The sequence below is a fragment of the Taeniopygia guttata genome, chromosome 10, assembly GCF_048771995.1.
Source record: "Taeniopygia guttata chromosome 10, bTaeGut7.mat, whole genome shotgun sequence".
Lineage (NCBI taxonomy): Eukaryota > Metazoa > Chordata > Aves > Passeriformes > Estrildidae > Taeniopygia > Taeniopygia guttata.
The window spans coordinates 20,494,526-20,510,650 of record NC_133035.1 but is presented as its reverse complement, the minus strand read 5'-3'; the positions used below and the strand labels follow the sequence as shown (position 1 = coordinate 20,510,650).

The 16,125-nt window shown below is 64.8% G+C and overlaps 2 protein-coding genes across 3 annotated transcripts; both read left to right on the top strand.

The window, feature by feature from the left end:
• Nucleotides 1–284: 284 nt before the first annotated feature.
• AP3S2 (adaptor related protein complex 3 subunit sigma 2) lies at nucleotides 285–6,766 on the top strand. Of its 2 annotated transcripts, none has more exons than XM_072933694.1 (6): nucleotides 285–751; nucleotides 963–1,054; nucleotides 1,531–1,642; nucleotides 2,627–2,698; nucleotides 5,647–5,754; nucleotides 6,061–6,766. In XM_072933694.1, the coding sequence occupies exons 1-6, from the start codon at nucleotides 632–634 to the stop codon at nucleotides 6,187–6,189; spliced, it is 633 nt and encodes a 210-aa protein (XP_072789795.1). In that variant the 5' UTR covers nucleotides 285–631; the 3' UTR covers nucleotides 6,190–6,766.
• A 598-nt stretch (nucleotides 6,767–7,364) lies between these two features.
• Nucleotides 7,365–16,125, top strand: ANPEP (alanyl aminopeptidase, membrane). The gene is made up of 22 exons (XM_072933969.1): nucleotides 7,365–7,500; nucleotides 9,384–10,382; nucleotides 10,648–10,793; nucleotides 10,870–11,006; nucleotides 11,089–11,215; nucleotides 11,323–11,477; nucleotides 11,548–11,661; nucleotides 11,774–11,917; nucleotides 11,992–12,057; nucleotides 12,200–12,265; nucleotides 12,426–12,598; nucleotides 12,677–12,756; nucleotides 12,916–13,049; nucleotides 13,138–13,193; nucleotides 13,295–13,442; nucleotides 13,552–13,643; nucleotides 13,787–13,894; nucleotides 13,981–14,148; nucleotides 14,821–14,961; nucleotides 15,071–15,152; nucleotides 15,683–15,822; nucleotides 15,875–16,125. Exons 2-22 carry the CDS (start codon nucleotides 9,688–9,690, stop codon nucleotides 15,891–15,893), a joined length of 2,991 nt encoding a protein of 996 aa, XP_072790070.1. The 5' UTR covers nucleotides 7,365–7,500; nucleotides 9,384–9,687; the 3' UTR covers nucleotides 15,894–16,125.

Sequence of the window (16,125 nt, the reverse complement as noted above, 5' to 3'; positions counted from 1 at the left end):
GCGCTGGGCGGAAGCGGGACTGGACCGTGGCCATGAGCTCTGCCCCCGCCGGTTCCCACGCGCTCGCCCCCGGCGGGCACACACCCTTCAGGGTGCCGCTGGCCCTTTAAAAGAGGGCGTGGCCTAGCACATAGCCCCGCCCCCTGCGCGAGCCGCCGGTCGCGGCGGGGCTGGCGCGCCCCCTGGCGGCGCCGGCGGGGAGCGGCGGTCCCGGTGGTCCCGGTGGTCCCGGTGGTCCCGGTGGTCCCGGTGTTCCCGGCGGTCCCGGTGGTCCCGGTGGTCCCGGCCGTCCCCGCGCGGGCAGCGGCCGCCGCACCCTCCAGGCCTGCCCGTCTGCCCCGCCGGGCTGCGAGGGGCGGCCGAGCCCTTCCCGGCGGCAGGCCGCGGTGCCGCGGGGCCCCCGCCTGGGAGCGGCTTTGATCGTTCCCGCGGCCCGGCGCTCCGCAGGGTCACCCCGGGCTCAGCCCACCGCAGCCCGGTGCGCTTCCGGGGCGGCCGAGGGGCTTCCTGCGGTGGGTGCGCGGCCGCGGTGCTGCTCCCGGTGCTGCTCCCGGTGCTGCCGCCGGTGCTGTTCCCGGTGCTGCTCCCGGCCCTGCTCCCGGCCCTGCTCCCGGCCCGACGCGCCGCCGGGATGATCAACGCCATCCTCGTGTTCAACAACCACGGGAAGCCGCGGCTCGTCCGCTTCTACCAGCACCTGGTGCGCCACCGGGGCCGGGCCGGGCCGGGGCTGCGGCGGAGCCCGAGCCCGGTGCGGGACCGGGAGCGGCGCGGGGCGGAGGGGCCGTGGGGCTCGATGGGCGGGGGGGTCCCGGGAGCGGGGCGGTCGTGCCGCTGCCGTGTCGCGTCCTGCAGGGTGCCCCGGGTCACCCGTGGGTGGCACCGGCGGTGGCCTGGTGGCACCGGCGGTGGCCTGGTCCCGCGGGTCCCATGGGTGCCCAGCCACCGTCTCCTCCCGGCAGGCAGAAGAGGTGCAGCAGCAGATCATCCGCGACACCTTCCACCTGGTGCTGAAGCGCGATGACCACATCTGCAACTTCCTGGAGTGCGGCAGGTACGGCGGTGCGCTGCCCTGCGCGGGGCCTGGCACAGCCCCCCAGAGCCCTGCACAGCTCCCCAGAGCCCTGCACAGCCCCCCAGAGCCCGGCACAGCTCCCCAGAGCCCTGCACAGCCCCCCAGAGCCCTGCACAGCCCCCCAGAGCCCTGCACAGCCCCCCAGAGCCCGGCACAGCTCCCCAGAGCCTGGCACAGCCCCCCAGAGCCCGGCACGGCTCCCCAGAGCCCTGCACAGCTCCCCAGAGCCCTGCACAGCCCCCCAGAGCCCGGCACAGCTCCCCAGAGCCCTGCACAGCTCCCCAGAGCCCTGCACAGCCCCCCAGAGCCCGGCACAGCTCCCCAGAGCCTGGCACAGCCCCCCAGAGCCCGGCACGGCTCCCCAGAGCCCTGCACAGCTCCCCAGAGCCCGGCACAGCCCCCCAGAGCCCTGCACAGCCCCCCAGAGCCCTGCAGCCGTGCCCGTGTCCCCGCAGCTTGTTCGGCGGCTCCGACTACAAGCTGATCTACCGCCACTATGCCACGCTCTACTTCGTGTTCTGCGTGGACTCCTCGGAGAGCGAGCTGGGCATCCTGGACCTCATCCAGGTGCGTCCCGGCAGGGCCCGGCTTCCCTGTGCAGCCCTGGCACCGTTCCAGGGCGTTTCGTGGCCGTGCCAGCCCTGTGCCAGCCCTTCTGGAAGGCCTGAGGAGCCCTCGGGGCCGTGGTGGGGATGGGGGCTGCATGTTCTCCCTGAGCTTCTATGTGGCTTCTTCACCTGGGAGCAGCAGGAAGGCAATCTGAAGGAATGTCTTCTAAAAATCAAAGCATAGAATCATTTAGGGTGGAAAAGACCCTTGGGAGCACCAAGTCCAACCATTAATTCTAGGATTCTGCAATCCCAGGTTGGAAGGGACCTCAGGGATTGTCTTGTCCAGCCTTTCTTGGCAAAGCACGGCCTAGACAATTCCCAACACCCCGCCCTGTGAAAAATATCCAGTGTTGGGGAATCCCTCAGTTCCTCATGGAGATTATTCAATGGCTGTGTCTTTGGAAATAATTTTCCTCTTGAGCCTTAAGAGGAACTTGTACCATCACTCTGTGTCTTTCCATGTGACTCCTTGTGTTAAAGGAGTTTCCAGCAGCTTCGTAGCCACCTTTTAAACACCAGGATATGGGAAGAAGGTGCCCCCTGAGTCTCCTTTTCTCCAGGCTGAGCCCCTTCCCAGCTCCCTCAGCCTCTCCTGTGGCTCTGGCCCCTTCCCCAGCTCTGTTCCCTTCCCTGGACACGCTCCAGCCCTCCAGGTTTCTCTTTTTGGGAGGGGCCCAGAGCTGTCCCAGCACTGGAGGTGTCCCAGCAGTGCCAGTCCAGGGGACAGGCACTGCCCTGGGCCTGTGCCCACACTGGGGCTGACACAAGCCAGGTGCCATTGGCCTCTTGCTCACCTGGGCACACCTGGGCTGATGTTCAGCCACAGTCACCAGCATCCCTAGGGCCTTTTTCAGCTTTCCAGTCAGTCTGTCCCATGCCTGGAGTGTTCCATGGGGTCGATGTGACCATCTTGCCTGGTTGGTGTCTGTCTGCTGCCCAGGTGTTTGTGGAGACGCTGGACAAGTGCTTTGAGAATGTCTGTGAGCTGGACCTCATCTTCCACATGGACAAGGTGGGTGCTGGGCTGGGGGCTGTCCAGAGCCCACATTGCTGGGGCTGGGGCTGGCCAGGAGGGTGTGGGGATGGCAGGGCTCACTCTGGGAGGGACTGGGATCCTGTGTGGGAAGCCTTCAGCCCGTGTCCTTTGGAAGCCACTCTCATCGTGACCTGCCAAGGAGAGACCCGAGTGCTGGGCTGCTCCGAGCCCTGGGGCTGCCCCTGTGCTCCACTGGCAGCCCTGCTGCAGCTGGGCAGACTCTGGCCTGGCTGGGGTGCTCTGCCTCTGCTCCAGGCTGTGACAGCTCAGGAGTTAACATTTTACTACAGCTGCCAGGAAAAAATGGGAAGGAACAATGGGAGTGTTTGGAATTCAAAGTGCTGGGTAAACTTTGGTTTGAGCCACAGCCTGTAATGCTTTCTCTTGAGTGGATGGAGATCCTGGGCAGGAACCGTCCTCTTTGATCATGTTCTGGATCTCAAGGCTGAAGATAGCAGGGAGCAGATAGCCAGGAATAGGCTTGGGGCAGGGAGGGGCTTGGCTGAGGGCGCCGGGCTTGTTGCTGTTGGTCAAGATTTTCTTGCTTTGCTGGAAACAAAAACATAGGAACAAAAAAGAGCACTGGGGGGGAAAAAAGTGCAAAATGCTCCCTTTCCATTGGTGATTCCAACTGGGGAGCTGGCAGGGAGGGGGGGTGAGCAGGTCTGGGGCGGTCTCTGCGTTACCAGCTGCTGAGGTTGGGCTTTGGTTTCACTGTTTGCCCTGCTGCAAACTTTCCAGAATGCCACAACATGATTTTCTTGTCAGCAAAAGTGTTTATCAAAGGAGGAAGGAGAGTCAAGCAGCTGTGGGAGAAGTGTTGGCAGCTGCCCAGGTCACCTCTGCCCACAGCTGGGGGAGGATATGCTCAGGGGCACTGACTCTGTGGGATGGGCAGGACTCAGCAGTTTTTCACTCAGCCTTACTCTCAGCTTTATATGAGCTTTGCATGTAAAACACTGAGCCCCATGGCCAACCCCAGCCCTCGTGCAGGGCACATCACACCTTTGCCACAGCAGTGGGTCACCCTTCCTCTGGCCCCTCCTGACAGAAGAACATTCCAGGAGATGGGATTGGGGTTTCTGGTAGTGGAGACCCCAGCTCAGTCACCCAGGCTCTCCCATCTGATGCTCCTGCTGCTTCCCAGCTGCGACTCTTGGCCATTATCAGTTGGTTCTCCGGTCCCTTTCTATATTTGGCACGTGTTTATATCTCAGACGTGCTCATGCTCCCGTGCTTCCCGGAGCTGGGCTGCAGAGGACGGTGTTTGGGGTGCTGGGGTTGTGCTGCTGTGTCCTGCTGGGCCCGGGTTGCCCCCTGGCATGCCCAGGCAGGGCCCTGAGTGTCTCTGGGGACAGGGCTGTGGATGTGTCCCTGGGCAGGGGATGGCAGGGGTTCAGGTGCAACTTTGGCTGCATTCTGTAATTTTTCTTTTTGCCTTAAGTTCCCCCTTGCGCTGCCTGCAGCACAGGGCCATGGCACTGGAGCTGTGGTGGGCCCGGGGTCCTACTCCTGCCATGGGCTGGTGGAGGGGGACACTGGTCAGGCCCCAGTGACACCAGTGCTCGTAGCTGTCAGCGCTGGGAGCCCCAGCCTGAGAGCTGCAGGGATCCCCGTGCCAGGTGGGCTCAGGGTGGGCTCTGCCCAGACCTCGGCCGTGCTTCCCACCTTGGAGGGGAGTGTGAGCTGCTGCGGGGTCCCAGAGGAGACACAGGTTCCTCAGGAAGTGCTGTGCTTGGAAAACAAAACTCAGGATTTCTGCCCTGTTGGTTGGGAGCCAGCTTGGGCCGAAGCCAGATCTTGGAGGAACATTTCCTGATGCTCCCGTATCCTTCCAGGCTGTGGGAGGCACTTGCTCCAGCTGCATCAGCACGCACTGGGGCTGGGCTGTGGGATGGGGGTTCTGGGGCTGCCTGGGGCTCACCCTGTGCTGTGCTGGTCCCTACACCTGCTGCTGCTGTGGGAGTGGGACAGGAGCTTCGGGCAGCCCTGGGCAGGGTCACCTCCCAGAGCTGGGATTGCCCCTCAGAGCAGTTCTCTCGTGTTCTTTTCTGCCCAGGATTGTCCTGGTGCTGTTAGTCACAAGGTGTTTACGTGTACAGCCTGGTTCTGTGAAACCATAAAACAATCTCATAACCCAACCGTGCTACGGAAGTAACTGGGACCCATAAATGCATTATCTGTGCTGGGAGCTCGCTGGGAGCTGCTGACTGTGCAGGCAATGCTGAGCTGAGCCAGGTGCAGGAGCTGAAGGGGGTTGCAGCCACTGGCACAGCCTGGCTGCTGCCTCGAGGCTGGCTGCAATTTCTGGGGTTGCAGTGTTCCTTTCCCTGCTCTGGCTGTGCGATTGCACTGGCCCTGCCTGGCTGTTCTTCCTCGGACCCGAGGGGTCCCAGGGGAGGAGCAGACTCCCTTGGCAGCTCCGTGCTTTCTCTGTGCCTGTGCCACAGTCCCGACCTTCCTAAGCGGAGCGGCCAGGCTCTGGCCTGGCTGTCTGAGGAGAAGGAGCTCCTGGGGTGAAGCGTGCTGCCCAGCGAGGACCCTGCTGCCTGCTGGGCTCGTCCCTGGGACCATGGCTGCTGTGACCTGGCTGCTGGCCCAGGCAGGGAGCAGCCTGTGTCGGGGTGGCACGGGCTGTGCCAGTGGAGCCAGCTGCACCTGGCTGCTGCGGGGGCTGCCGTGTGCCCGTGGGTGGGTGGGTGTCATCTCCAGTGGGGTACAGGTGGTAAGTGGAGCCTGGGGGCTCCCCATGCCAGGGACCCTGGCCACCCTTTCGCTCTCCAGGCAGCTCAGAAGGGGACAGGGGTAGATTTGTGTCCCCTGGGGAGATGCTGGCCCCTGACGTGCCCCCACGCTGGCACTGCAGCTGCTGCAGGGCAGGACCGAGCCCTCAGCCTTCTGTTCCCTCTGTGCCTCCCTGGCAGGTCCACCACATCCTGCAGGAGATGGTGATCGGCGGGATGGTGCTGGAGACCAACATGAACGAGATTGTGGCGCAGGTGGAGGCCCAGGGCAAGCTGGAGAAGGCAGAGGTGAGCAGTGACGCTGCGGCTCTGCCCCGCGGGAGTGACAGACCCTGGGCTGCGAGGGGGTGGCCCGTGGGGACTGAGGTGGGTGTGGGGGGTATCCAGGGTGTTCCCAGGCTCTGCCTGCTGAGCCCTCGGGATGGGACTGGGGACATCCCTGCCCAGTGGTGCTGGTCAGGAGTGCAGGGGGCTGCCCGTGGAAGTGGTTCTTTTATCACGGTCCATGAGCCCAGGCCAGTAAAGGTTTAACAAAGATGTGGCTGCGGAGGGGCTGTGGCGTGGGGCCCCTGGTCACGGTCCCTCTGTCCCCAGGGAGGCCTCTCAGCTGCTCCTTCCCGCGCCGTGTCGGCTGTGAAGAACATCAACCTGCCCGAGATCCCCCGCAACATCAACATCGGGGACATCAACATCAAAGTGCCCAATCTGTCACAGTTCATGTGAGCAGCCCGTGCTGGGGGCTGCCCGCCAAGCAGAGCTGGGGTCCGGGCTCCTGCCGGGGCTCTGCCACGTGTCACACAGGGGCCGGTGGTGGCCGAGGGCAGGAGCGGTGACAGGGCTCAGAGAACGAGCTGGGGAGTCCCTCCCTGCACCTGGGCTCAGCTCTGCTCTCTGGTCCCCCAACAAGGAGGGTGCTCTTCCCTCCTCTCCCTCCCTGCGGACACACAGCCTCTCCTCGCTGTGGGGAAGGGTTGGCTCCTGCCTCTCCTGGGGTTCGTGGGATTCCCAGAGGTGGAAGTGTGCCTGTAGTGACACTGTCAGGAGCTGCAGGTTGTCTCCTCCACCCTCCCAGCCACGGCTGTGCCCTGCCCTGGTCCTGCTCTCTGTGATGGGCCCCGGCTGAGTGGGGGTCACTCATGGGAGCTGCTGTGTGCTGGGGACAGTGTGAGTGGGACATGCTGGGGCGGGAGTGTGGCAGCAAGAGGGACAGGAGCTGAGTGGCCTGGGGGGCTTGCAGGGCCAGGCCAGGCTGGGGCTGCTGGAGTGGGTCCTGTGTCCCAATAAACTGCCCTTGAAGCCGTGTCTGTGTCTGCTGTGGGTGCTGCTGGCCGGGGAGGGGGCCGGGGGCTCTGTGCAGCTCTCCCGGGGCAGCTGCAGCCCTGGGGGGCTTTTGGCTGGTGGGGGCCCAGGGGGTGTGAAAGGGGGCCCCAGATGCCCCAGGGGAGGGCAAGGGCCTTAGGGCAGCGTCCCTGGCTGCACCCTCTGCTCTCAGAGCAGGTGATGGCCATGCTCAGGCTGAGACGTTCCCAGCTTTGGGCCTTAGTGGCGGTTCACCCTTCGCCAATTCCTGCAGGGCAGCAGCTCTGGGAGCTCTGGCCGCTCTGTGGGTGTGTGGGAGCTGTGGGGCTGGGGTCCTCTGAGGCTGGGGAGGAGCAGGGCTCCTCCTGGGGGGGTCACAGTGACCCCGATGGGCTCTGTCAGCCACGTACCCCACGCCCCTGGCTCCACCACAGCTCCATCTGGCCACCAGTCCCTGGGCCTGGCCGGGGCCCTTCCTCTGCTCCCCAGCTGTGCTCCAGGTTCTGCCTCCACTTCCCCTGGCAGGGAAACCGTGACTCTGCCTAGAAGGAATTTCCCCTCCCTGCAGCTTAACCCTTCCGCAGCTGGCCACTAGCCACAGGAGCTCTCCTGGAGGTCAAGGAGCTGGGCAACCTGCTGTGTCCTCTTCTCCGCGGGCTCTGCTCTCCCTCCGCTTCCTCCTGTTCCTCCTCCTCCTCCTCCTTGTCCTCTTGTAGGTGCCGGCGAAGGGTGCAGGTGAGCCGCCGTGTCCCGGGGCTGGGGCGCGGGGTCCGGCAGGACCGGGGCGCTCGGAGGGAACCGCTCCGGCTCAGCTCACGGCGAGGGGTGGCGAGGCACCGGCGGGGAGCGGGCGAGCTGCTCTGCGCCCGGCCGGGGCTGCGGGGCTCGGCTGCCGCGGGCAGCGCCCGTGTCCGGCCCCACGGCACCGCATCCCCGTGCCTCTGGGGCTGTGTCCGGCCCCACGGCATCCCCGTGCCGCTGGGGCTGTGTCCGGCCCCACGGCACCGCATCCCCGTGCGCTGGGGCTGTGTCCGGCCCCACGGCATCCCCGTGCCGCTGGGGCTGTGTCCGGCCCCACGCCACGGCATCCCCGTGCCGCTGGGGCTGTGCCCGGCCCCACACCATCCCCGTGCCTGTGGGGCTGTGCCCGGCCCCACGCCACACCATCCCCGTGCCGCTGGGGCTGTGTCCGGCCCCACACCATCCCCGTGCCGCTGGGGCCGTGTCCGGCCACTCGTGCTCCCCGTGCACCGCCCGTGGCAGCTCCGCTGCCGGCTCCGGCCCCGCCGCCCCGGGCCGGCCGCTCTGCGGGGCGTGCGAGGCTGGGGCCGGGAGCCCCATTGCCGGGAGCCCCATTACCGGGAGCCCCATTACCGGGAGCCCCATTACCGGGAGCCCCATTGCCGGGAGCCCCATTACCGGGAGCCCCATTACCGGGAGCCCCATTGCCGGGAGCCCCATTACCGGGAGCCCCATTACCGGGAGCCCAATTACCGGGAGCCCCACTGCCGGGAGCCCCTCTGCCGGCCCGGCCGCTCTCTGTCCCAAGCCCTGCTGAGGCTGGGCCGAGCTGGGTGGAGGGCGCTGGGAGGTGTCAGGCTGTGGGGTGTGTGAGGCCAGACCCCAAGGGACCCCCGTGCCCACGGGGGTGACACCAAACCCTGTGGGAGATGCGTGTGCTGCTGGCCGGCTCCAGAGAGGGTCGTGTGGGGTGGGACAGAGTCCTGCAGGCTGGGTGCTGTGTCTGCTGCTCCCCGTTAACCCCAGCCAGCCCCTCCTGGAGCTGTGCTGTGCCCCCGGGGCTGTGGGGAGGGCCAGCAGGGGGACAGGGGGTGTGCAGAGTGCCTGGCACCCTCCCGGCCACCTGTGGCCTTGGTCCCGTGGGGGACTGTCCCCAAAGCCTTTGGCCAGGGCCAGGCTGGGGATGGTTCTGAGAGAGCCAGCAGTGACCTCTGGGCCTGGGGCACGGCCGTGCCTGACAGGGAGTGCCAGGGACACCAGCAGCATCCCGAGTGATTTGTGCAGCTGGGTGCTGCCAGGGACAGGGCAAGGGTTCCCTAAAGACACCGCTCACGCATCCTGGCTTGCCCTTTGCCCCAGCTGTAGCTTCTGGCAGCACCTTCCCATATCTCCTAACGGAGAGATCGATTAGATCCTGAGAACGGGACTTCCTATTTCTTCCCAGTGTGGACAGGATCTGTTACCCACCCCCACCCCACCCTGGGTGGGGACCTCACCTGTGGCCACTGGGGCTGGGCTCACAAGGACGGAGTTTGACCCCACTGCCTCCAGGTTCGTGACCCTGGACTTTGAGAGGGCTGTGAGCAGAGGGAGCTCCTCCCAAGTGTCCTCCCCCACATTCCCGTGCCCTTTCTAGACCCCTGTGCTGCACTATGCTGCCCCGCTTTGTCTGGGTGGGGCAGCCTGTGGGCTGTGCCCCCGCACGCAGGGGCAGCCTGGACCCTCTGAGAGTGGCTCAGACACTGTCACTCGAGGGTGAATGGGGTGACACTGAGTCTGTGTCCGGGCTCGGCTGATGGGGACGCGCGCTGGGCCCCGCAGCACGTCGTGGATGTGGCTGCTGGCTGCGACCACCCGCTCTGTCCCTCCTTCTGCAGGGCCAGGCCAGCGCTGGGGGAGGACGCCGGGGGTCCAGGCCCACAGCCCGTGCACACTCCCCGATGGTGCCACCCCACACCGCCAGCTCTGCCCCCGCAGTGGCTGCACCGGGCCTTGGTGCTCCTGCCAGGCTGGGGGGCGGGCGGGGGGAAAGCTCATCCCAGGGTCTGTTGCCGCCCTGAACCCCATGGCCACTTAATCCTTCACCCATTAACTTGGACTAATAAACCTCGTGGGAGCGAGAGGCTAAAAGCCGTGCTCGCACCAGCGCCGTCCCCGCCAGTGCCGCTCCTGCTGCCCGCCATGGCCGGCGGCTTCTTCATCAGCAAGACCGTGGGCATTGTGGCCATTGTGCTGGGCCTGGGGGCTGTGGCCACCATCATTGCACTCTCGGTGGTGTACGCCCAGGAAAAGAACAAGGGGGTATCAGATGTGGGCACCAGCACCACGGCCAGCCCGGGCACCAGCACCACGGCCAGCCCGGGCACCAGCACCACAGCCCGCCCGGGCACCAGCACCACAGCCCGCCCGGGCACCAGCACCACAGCCCGCCCAGGAGGCACCAACACCACCACCCCTGCTCCCAACAACCCCTGGAACCAATGGAGGTTGCCAGCCACGCTGAAGCCGGAGTTCTACGAGGTGTCCCTGCAGCCCTTCCTGAAGCCCGATGCCAACAACATGTACATCTTCAAGGGCAACAGCAGTGTGGTCTTCATGTGTGAGAAGGCCACCGACCTCATCCTCATCCACAGCAAGAAGCTGAACTACACCATGCAGGGCTCCTTCCATGCCACCTTGCGGGCAGAGGGTGGTGGCAATGCCCCTGCCATCTCCCGCACCTGGCTGGAGACTCCCACCGAGTACCTGGTGGTGCAGCTGGGCGCTCCCCTGCAGCAGGGCCAGCGGTACCGGCTGTCCAGCAGCTTCACCGGGGAGCTGGCCGATGACCTGGCTGGCTTCTATCGCAGCGAGTACACGGACGAGGCAGGCAACAAGTAGGTGGAGGGCAGGGCTGGGGTGGAAGCCACAGGGCTGGCCCAGTGTGGTGGTGGGAAGGGGAATGGGGGCACGGGGCTGGCACAGGGCAGTGGAGGGCATGAGCTGGCTTTGGGGCTCCTCTCCCACCAGGGCTATGGGATGGGTGTGTGTAGCCTCTGTGCCCCCCTTGCATCCTCATGCTGCCCCAGTGGGGGTGGGAGAAGGGGACTGGGGGGTGCAGCCTCCACCGGGACCCCCAGGACTGATGGGGTTGGCTCACAGGCAGGTGGTGGCCACCACGCAGATGCAGGCGGCTGACGCACGCAAAGCTTTCCCCTGCTTCGACGAGCCGGCCATGAAAGCCAACTTCACAGTGACGCTGATCCACCCGTCCGGCTATGGGGCCATCTCCAACATGCCTGCCAAAAGTGAGTGGGGCAGGGGAGCCCCGCTGGGGGGCTGGGGACCTGGCAGGGCTGTGGGGTGATTCTCTGATCTCCACAGACACCAGGGAGCAGGTGATTGATGGAGAGATCTGGAATGTCACTGAGTTTGACACCACTCCCCGGATGTCCACGTACCTGCTGGCCTTCATTGTCAGCCAGTTCACCAGCGTGGGGAGAATATCGAACAACACACTGGTAGGATGGGGTGGGGTGCACCCCCTGCCCACCTGGGTGGCTGAGCCTGGGCCACTGATGAGTCCTGCGTCCTCCTCTCCAGATTCGCATTTGGGGCCGCCCCGAAGCCATCAGAGAGGGCCAGGGTGACTACGCGCTCAATGTCACTGGTCGCATCCTCAACTTCTTTGAGAAGCATTACAACACGTCCTACCCGCTCCCCAAGTCTGGTGGGTGCTGTGGGGCACCTGGGGCACTGGGCTGAGGTGCCCACTGCAGGGGGAAGATGGTCCAGCGTGCTGCCAGCGGGGCACTGACAGGACCCCTCTGCCCCCAGACCAGGTTGGCCTCCCCGATTTCAATGCGGGCGCGATGGAGAACTGGGGGCTGGTGACCTACCGGGAGAACTCGCTGCTCTTCGACGCCGTGTACTCCTCCATCGGCAACAAGGAGCGGGTGGTGACCGTCATCGCCCACGAGCTGGCACACCAGGTACCTGCTGCGCCCCCGCCCGCGCCCCTGCCCGACGGCTGGCGGCTGAGGGAGTGCTGTCCCTCTGCAGTGGTTTGGGAATTTAGTGACGCTGCGGTGGTGGAACGACCTGTGGCTGAACGAGGGCTTCGCCTCGTACGTGGAGTACCTGGGTGCCGACTCTGCTGAGCCCTCCTGGAACATTGTGAGTGCCCGGGACGATGGGCGTGGGGCGGGCAGGGCAGCGGCACCCCGGGGCTGCCCCGGTGCCAGGCGGTACGCGCGGGGCTGAGGCGGGTGCTGCTGCCCCTCTGCAGAAAGACCTGATGGTGCTGAACGAGCTGCATGCCGTGATGGCGACAGACGCCCTGGCCAACTCCCACCCGCTCTCCTTCCGCGAGGAGGAGATCAACACCCCAGCCCAGATCAGCGAAGTCTTTGACAGCATCTCCTACAGCAAGGTGTGCACGGGGGTCCCTGGGGTGGGGATGGACTCTGGGCTGTCCCCGGCTTCTCTCACCTGCTGTCCCTGCAGGGAGCATCGGTGCTGCGCATGCTCTCGAGCTTCCTTAGCGAGAACGTCTTCAAGGAGGGGCTGCAGGTGAGGTGCTGCTGGTACTGGGGGGCAGCGAGCCCAGTGCAGGGTGGGCATCCCATGGTGGAGGCCTTCCCAGCTGCTCTAGGGGGGTCCCACACCCCAGACTTGTCCTTGCTCACCCATCTCTCCTGGTGCTCTCCCACAGTCCTACCTCCACACCTTCTCCTACAGCAACACCATCTACACTGACCTCTGGGTCCATCTGCAAGAGGTAGGAGCGGGCTGGTGCTCCTGCAGCATCCCAGACCCTGGCTCTGGGGGCTGCCTGGTGGGACAGGGCCCCACGTGCTGGGTGAGGGTTGCAGCGCTGGCCGAGCCCCACGCTGGCCGTGCCCCTGGCCCTGGTGACCAGCGGCGCTGCCATCCCGCAGGCGGTGAAGAACAACCACGTCCAACTGCCTGACAGTATCAGCAACATCATGGACCGCTGGACGCTGCAGATGGGCTTCCCTGTGGTGACTGTTGACACCCAGAGGGGCACCGTCAGACAGACCCATTTTCTGCTGGATCCCACATCTTCTGTGGACAGACCCTCTGTCTTCAAGTGAGTGTGGCGGGGCTGGCTGGGAACTGGGGTCAGGGGATGAGGGCCAGTCCCACCACCTGTCTGTCCACGGCACAGCTACACCTGGATCATCCCCATCACCTGGATGACAGACAGTGGCCCCGGGAACGGCATCTACTGGCTGACCAAAGTCACAGGTACGGTGTGTCCTGGCCGTGAATGGGGGTCTTGCCGCCACCTCCACTGCCGTGGCACTGGTCGGGGTTCCCAGGGAGGCAGAGGCTGTGGGGGCTGAGCCTGGCCCTCCCTGGTGGGTGGGGGTGCAGCTCTGGCAGAGCCTCCTGTCCTCTTCCCAGACACCACCACCAGCTTCAGGGCCACCAGCCCCAACTGGCTCCTGCTGAACCTCAATGTCACCGGGTACTTCCGTGTCAATTACAACCAGGAGAACTGGGACCAGCTCCTCAAGCAGCTTGACGCCAACCACATGGTACCCGGGGCACTCAGGGCTGTGGTGGGGGACCCCATTCACACCACCCCGCTCAGGCTGCCCTGAGACACTGACTTTGCTCTCTCAGGTCATCCCTGTGATCAACCGTGCCCAGATCATTGATGACGCCTTTAACCTGGCCAGGTGAGCCCTGCCTGGTGGTCTGGATGCCAGCGGGGTGAGGGGCTGGATGGGGTGGGTGCCCAGTGGGGCTGGGGAGGTGACGCTGCCCTCACCCCTGGCAGGGCCAAGTACGTCAACGTGACCTTGGCTCTGAACACGACGCGGTTCCTGAGCCAGGAGACGGAATACATGCCCTGGCAGGCAGCGCTCAACAGCCTCCAGTACTTCCAGCAGATGTTTGACCGCAGTGAGGTCTTTGGGGCCATGTCGGTGAGTGGTGCCACCCCGCCGTGCTGGGCGTCAGGGGCCAGGATTGTCCCCACGGTGGTGTGGGGGCTGCTGCCAGCGACACTGGGCACTGACTCCCTCTTGCCCCCAGAAATACATGCACAAGCAGGTGACCCCTCTCTTCAACTACTACAAGAACATCACCAATAACTGGAAGGATATCCCCAGTGGCCTGATGGCCCAGTGAGTACCGTGGCCCTGGGGCTGGGCTGGATCCCTGGGGTCTCCCCGGCTCGCTGGGCAGTGGGCACGGCCCTGCCTCCGGCCGGCACTGGCCAGTGAGTGCCCTGTGCCGGACCCCAGCCCTCAGGGCCTCTCTCCCCCAGGTACAACGAGGTCAATGCCATCAGCACCGCCTGCTCCTACGGCGTCACTGATTGCCAGAATTTGGCCGCCAGCTACTTGCAGCAGTGGAAGAAGGGCCCCAGCAACCCGTGAGTCCTCGGGAGCCCCGGTGCTGTGCGTGGTCAGGATGGGCGCGGCGAGGGGCTCCTGGCACTGATGGCTCCTACCCCAACAGGGTCCCCCCGAACCTGCGCTCAGCCATCTACTGCAGCATGGTGGCCACGGGCGGGGAGGATGCCTGGGACTTCCTCTGGGAGAAGTTCAAGAACGCCAGTGTGGTGTCTGAGGCTGACAAGCTCCGCACAGCCCTCTCCTGCAGCCCCCACCCCTGGATCCTCAACCGGTGCGTGTGGGGTTGTCACGATCCACTCATGTGTGGTGTCGTGATGGTTCCTTCGCTGATCCCAAAAGTGCAAACAGGCAAACGGCAGGGGCCCGTCAGTTTAATCACAACAAATGCACCTTTATTGTGGTACCAAATGCGATAGAGGGGACAGAAAAGGGAAATAAAGAATAGAGAGAAAAGAGGGGAAGGGGAATTATAGCTACCACTGTCGAGACAAGGTCCTCAATGGTCCAGCCACATGGATTCGTTGTTGTCCGTGGGGGTTACCCAAAGTCTTCCCAAAAGGTTACAGTTCATACAGTCCTTAGCCAAAGTGAGTGGCATCTGGCCAGAAGGTGGCAAGACTGATGGGCCATTGTGAGGAGCCCCGTGGTCTGTGAATCAGCTGCTGGCAAGCAGGACAAGCCACACCCTGTGCTTGTCACACCTGTTTGAATGCAGCACACCTGCAAACAGACCCTTGGCAAGTGTCCACATCCACCTCGGCCAGGCCAGAGCTCCTGCCAGGGGTCTGCAGGGTCCTTGCGAGGTCGTGAGGCAGATGCAGGGAGCTTCGGACCGTCTCTCACAGGGGTCTGGCTGGCACAGCGGTGTGTCCCCACCAGCCCATCACCCTCATCATGTGCACTGCCCCTGCCAGCCCCTCACCCCCTCGTTGTGTCCCTCCAGGTACCTGCAGTACGCACTCGACCCCACAAAGATCCGGAAGCAGGATGCCACCTCCACGATCAACAGCATTGCCAGCAACGTCGTGGGGCAGTCCCTGGCCTGGGACTTCATCCGTGGCAACTGGAGGACACTCTTCACCCAGTGAGCGCTGCGGGGGGCTGGAGGCACCCTGTCTGCCTGTGCCCCTTGAGGGTGGCACTGTCCCTTCCCCTGTCCCTCCCCCTGGCTCAGCACACTTCTGCTCTCCCAGGTATGGGGGCGGCTCCTTCTCCTTCTCCCGGCTGATTTTATCGGTGACCCAGCGCTTCTCCTCAGAGTTTGAGCTGCAACAGGTGAGGCCAGGGACCCCAGCCTTGGCAGAGCTGCCCTTGAGAGGGGATTTCCTGCCCCTTGTGTGCCCAGGGATCCAAGAGGTCCTTCTCCTTGTCACGGGCTGCTGGGTGCCTGCTGGGGTGGTGGCAGGGGTGCCCAAGGGCTGTCAGAGTGTTCCTGGAGGCTGTTGGGGTGCTGCATGGGCTGCAGGAGGCTGTTGGGGTGCTCCTGGAGGTTGTTGAGATGGTGCTGGTGGCTCTCAGGGTGCTATTTGGGCTGTCAGGATGATGTTGGGTGGTGTTGGGGGCTGCTGGAGTGGTGCTGGGGGCTCACAGAGGCTGTTGGGGTGCTCCTGGTGTCTGGTTGGTGTCTGGCCAGGGAGCAGCTGGGAGATGCTGGGGTGGTGCTGGAGTGCTCACAGGGGTTGTCAGGGGCTGGAGTGCCCACAGGGGTGTTCCTGAGGGGTCCAGCGGTGCTGGAAGCTGCTGGCACCTGCCAGGGGTTGCCGGGCCCGTGCCCTGCCTGCTCCAGCCCCATCTCTGCCTGGCAGCTGGAGCAGTTCAAGAAGGACAACCAGGACATCGGGTTTGGGTCGGGGACACGGGCGCTGGAGCAGGCGCTGGAGCGGACCCGCGCTAACATCATCTGGGTGAAGGAGAACCAGGCCACGGTGCTGGAATGGTTTGAGAATGAGATCAAGAGCAGATAACAGGAGCCCCACGGTGCTGGAATGGGTTGAGAACGAGATCAAGAGCAGATAACAGGAGCCTGCACTTCCCTGGCCACCAGGACGGGCCCTCGGCCTCTCCCAACTCCCTCACCCCTGGACCCCCGGACCCTCGGCCGCTGCCGACCACTCACTCCATCCCCCCGCACTGCCAGGGAGGGGCTGACGCCTGCATGATGGGCACTGGGAACTTGGGGGATTGGCAGGGGAGGTCGGGCTGGTGTGCTCTGGGCTGTAAATAAAAACCCGCCCGGTTTGCAGGGGCA

Bases quoted from the DNA above. Each gene is read 5' to 3' on its own strand.
- AP3S2 (XM_072933694.1), top strand. From the start codon at position 632: ATGATCAACGCCATCCTCGTGTTCAACAACCACGGGAAGCCGCGGCTC. The intron at 752-962 runs GTGCGGGACCGG...TCCTCCCGGCAG, and splicing joins TGCGGCGGAGCCCGAGCCCG to GCAGAAGAGGTGCAGCAGCA. The intron at 5,755-6,060 runs GTGAGCAGTGAC...CTCTGTCCCCAG, and splicing joins GCAAGCTGGAGAAGGCAGAG to GGAGGCCTCTCAGCTGCTCC.
- ANPEP (XM_072933969.1), top strand. From the start codon at position 9,688: ATGGCCGGCGGCTTCTTCATCAGCAAGACCGTGGGCATTGTGGCCATT. The intron at 10,383-10,647 runs GTAGGTGGAGGG...GTTGGCTCACAG, and splicing joins ACGGACGAGGCAGGCAACAA to GCAGGTGGTGGCCACCACGC. The intron at 13,194-13,294 runs GTGAGCCCTGCC...CACCCCTGGCAG, and splicing joins GACGCCTTTAACCTGGCCAG to GGCCAAGTACGTCAACGTGA.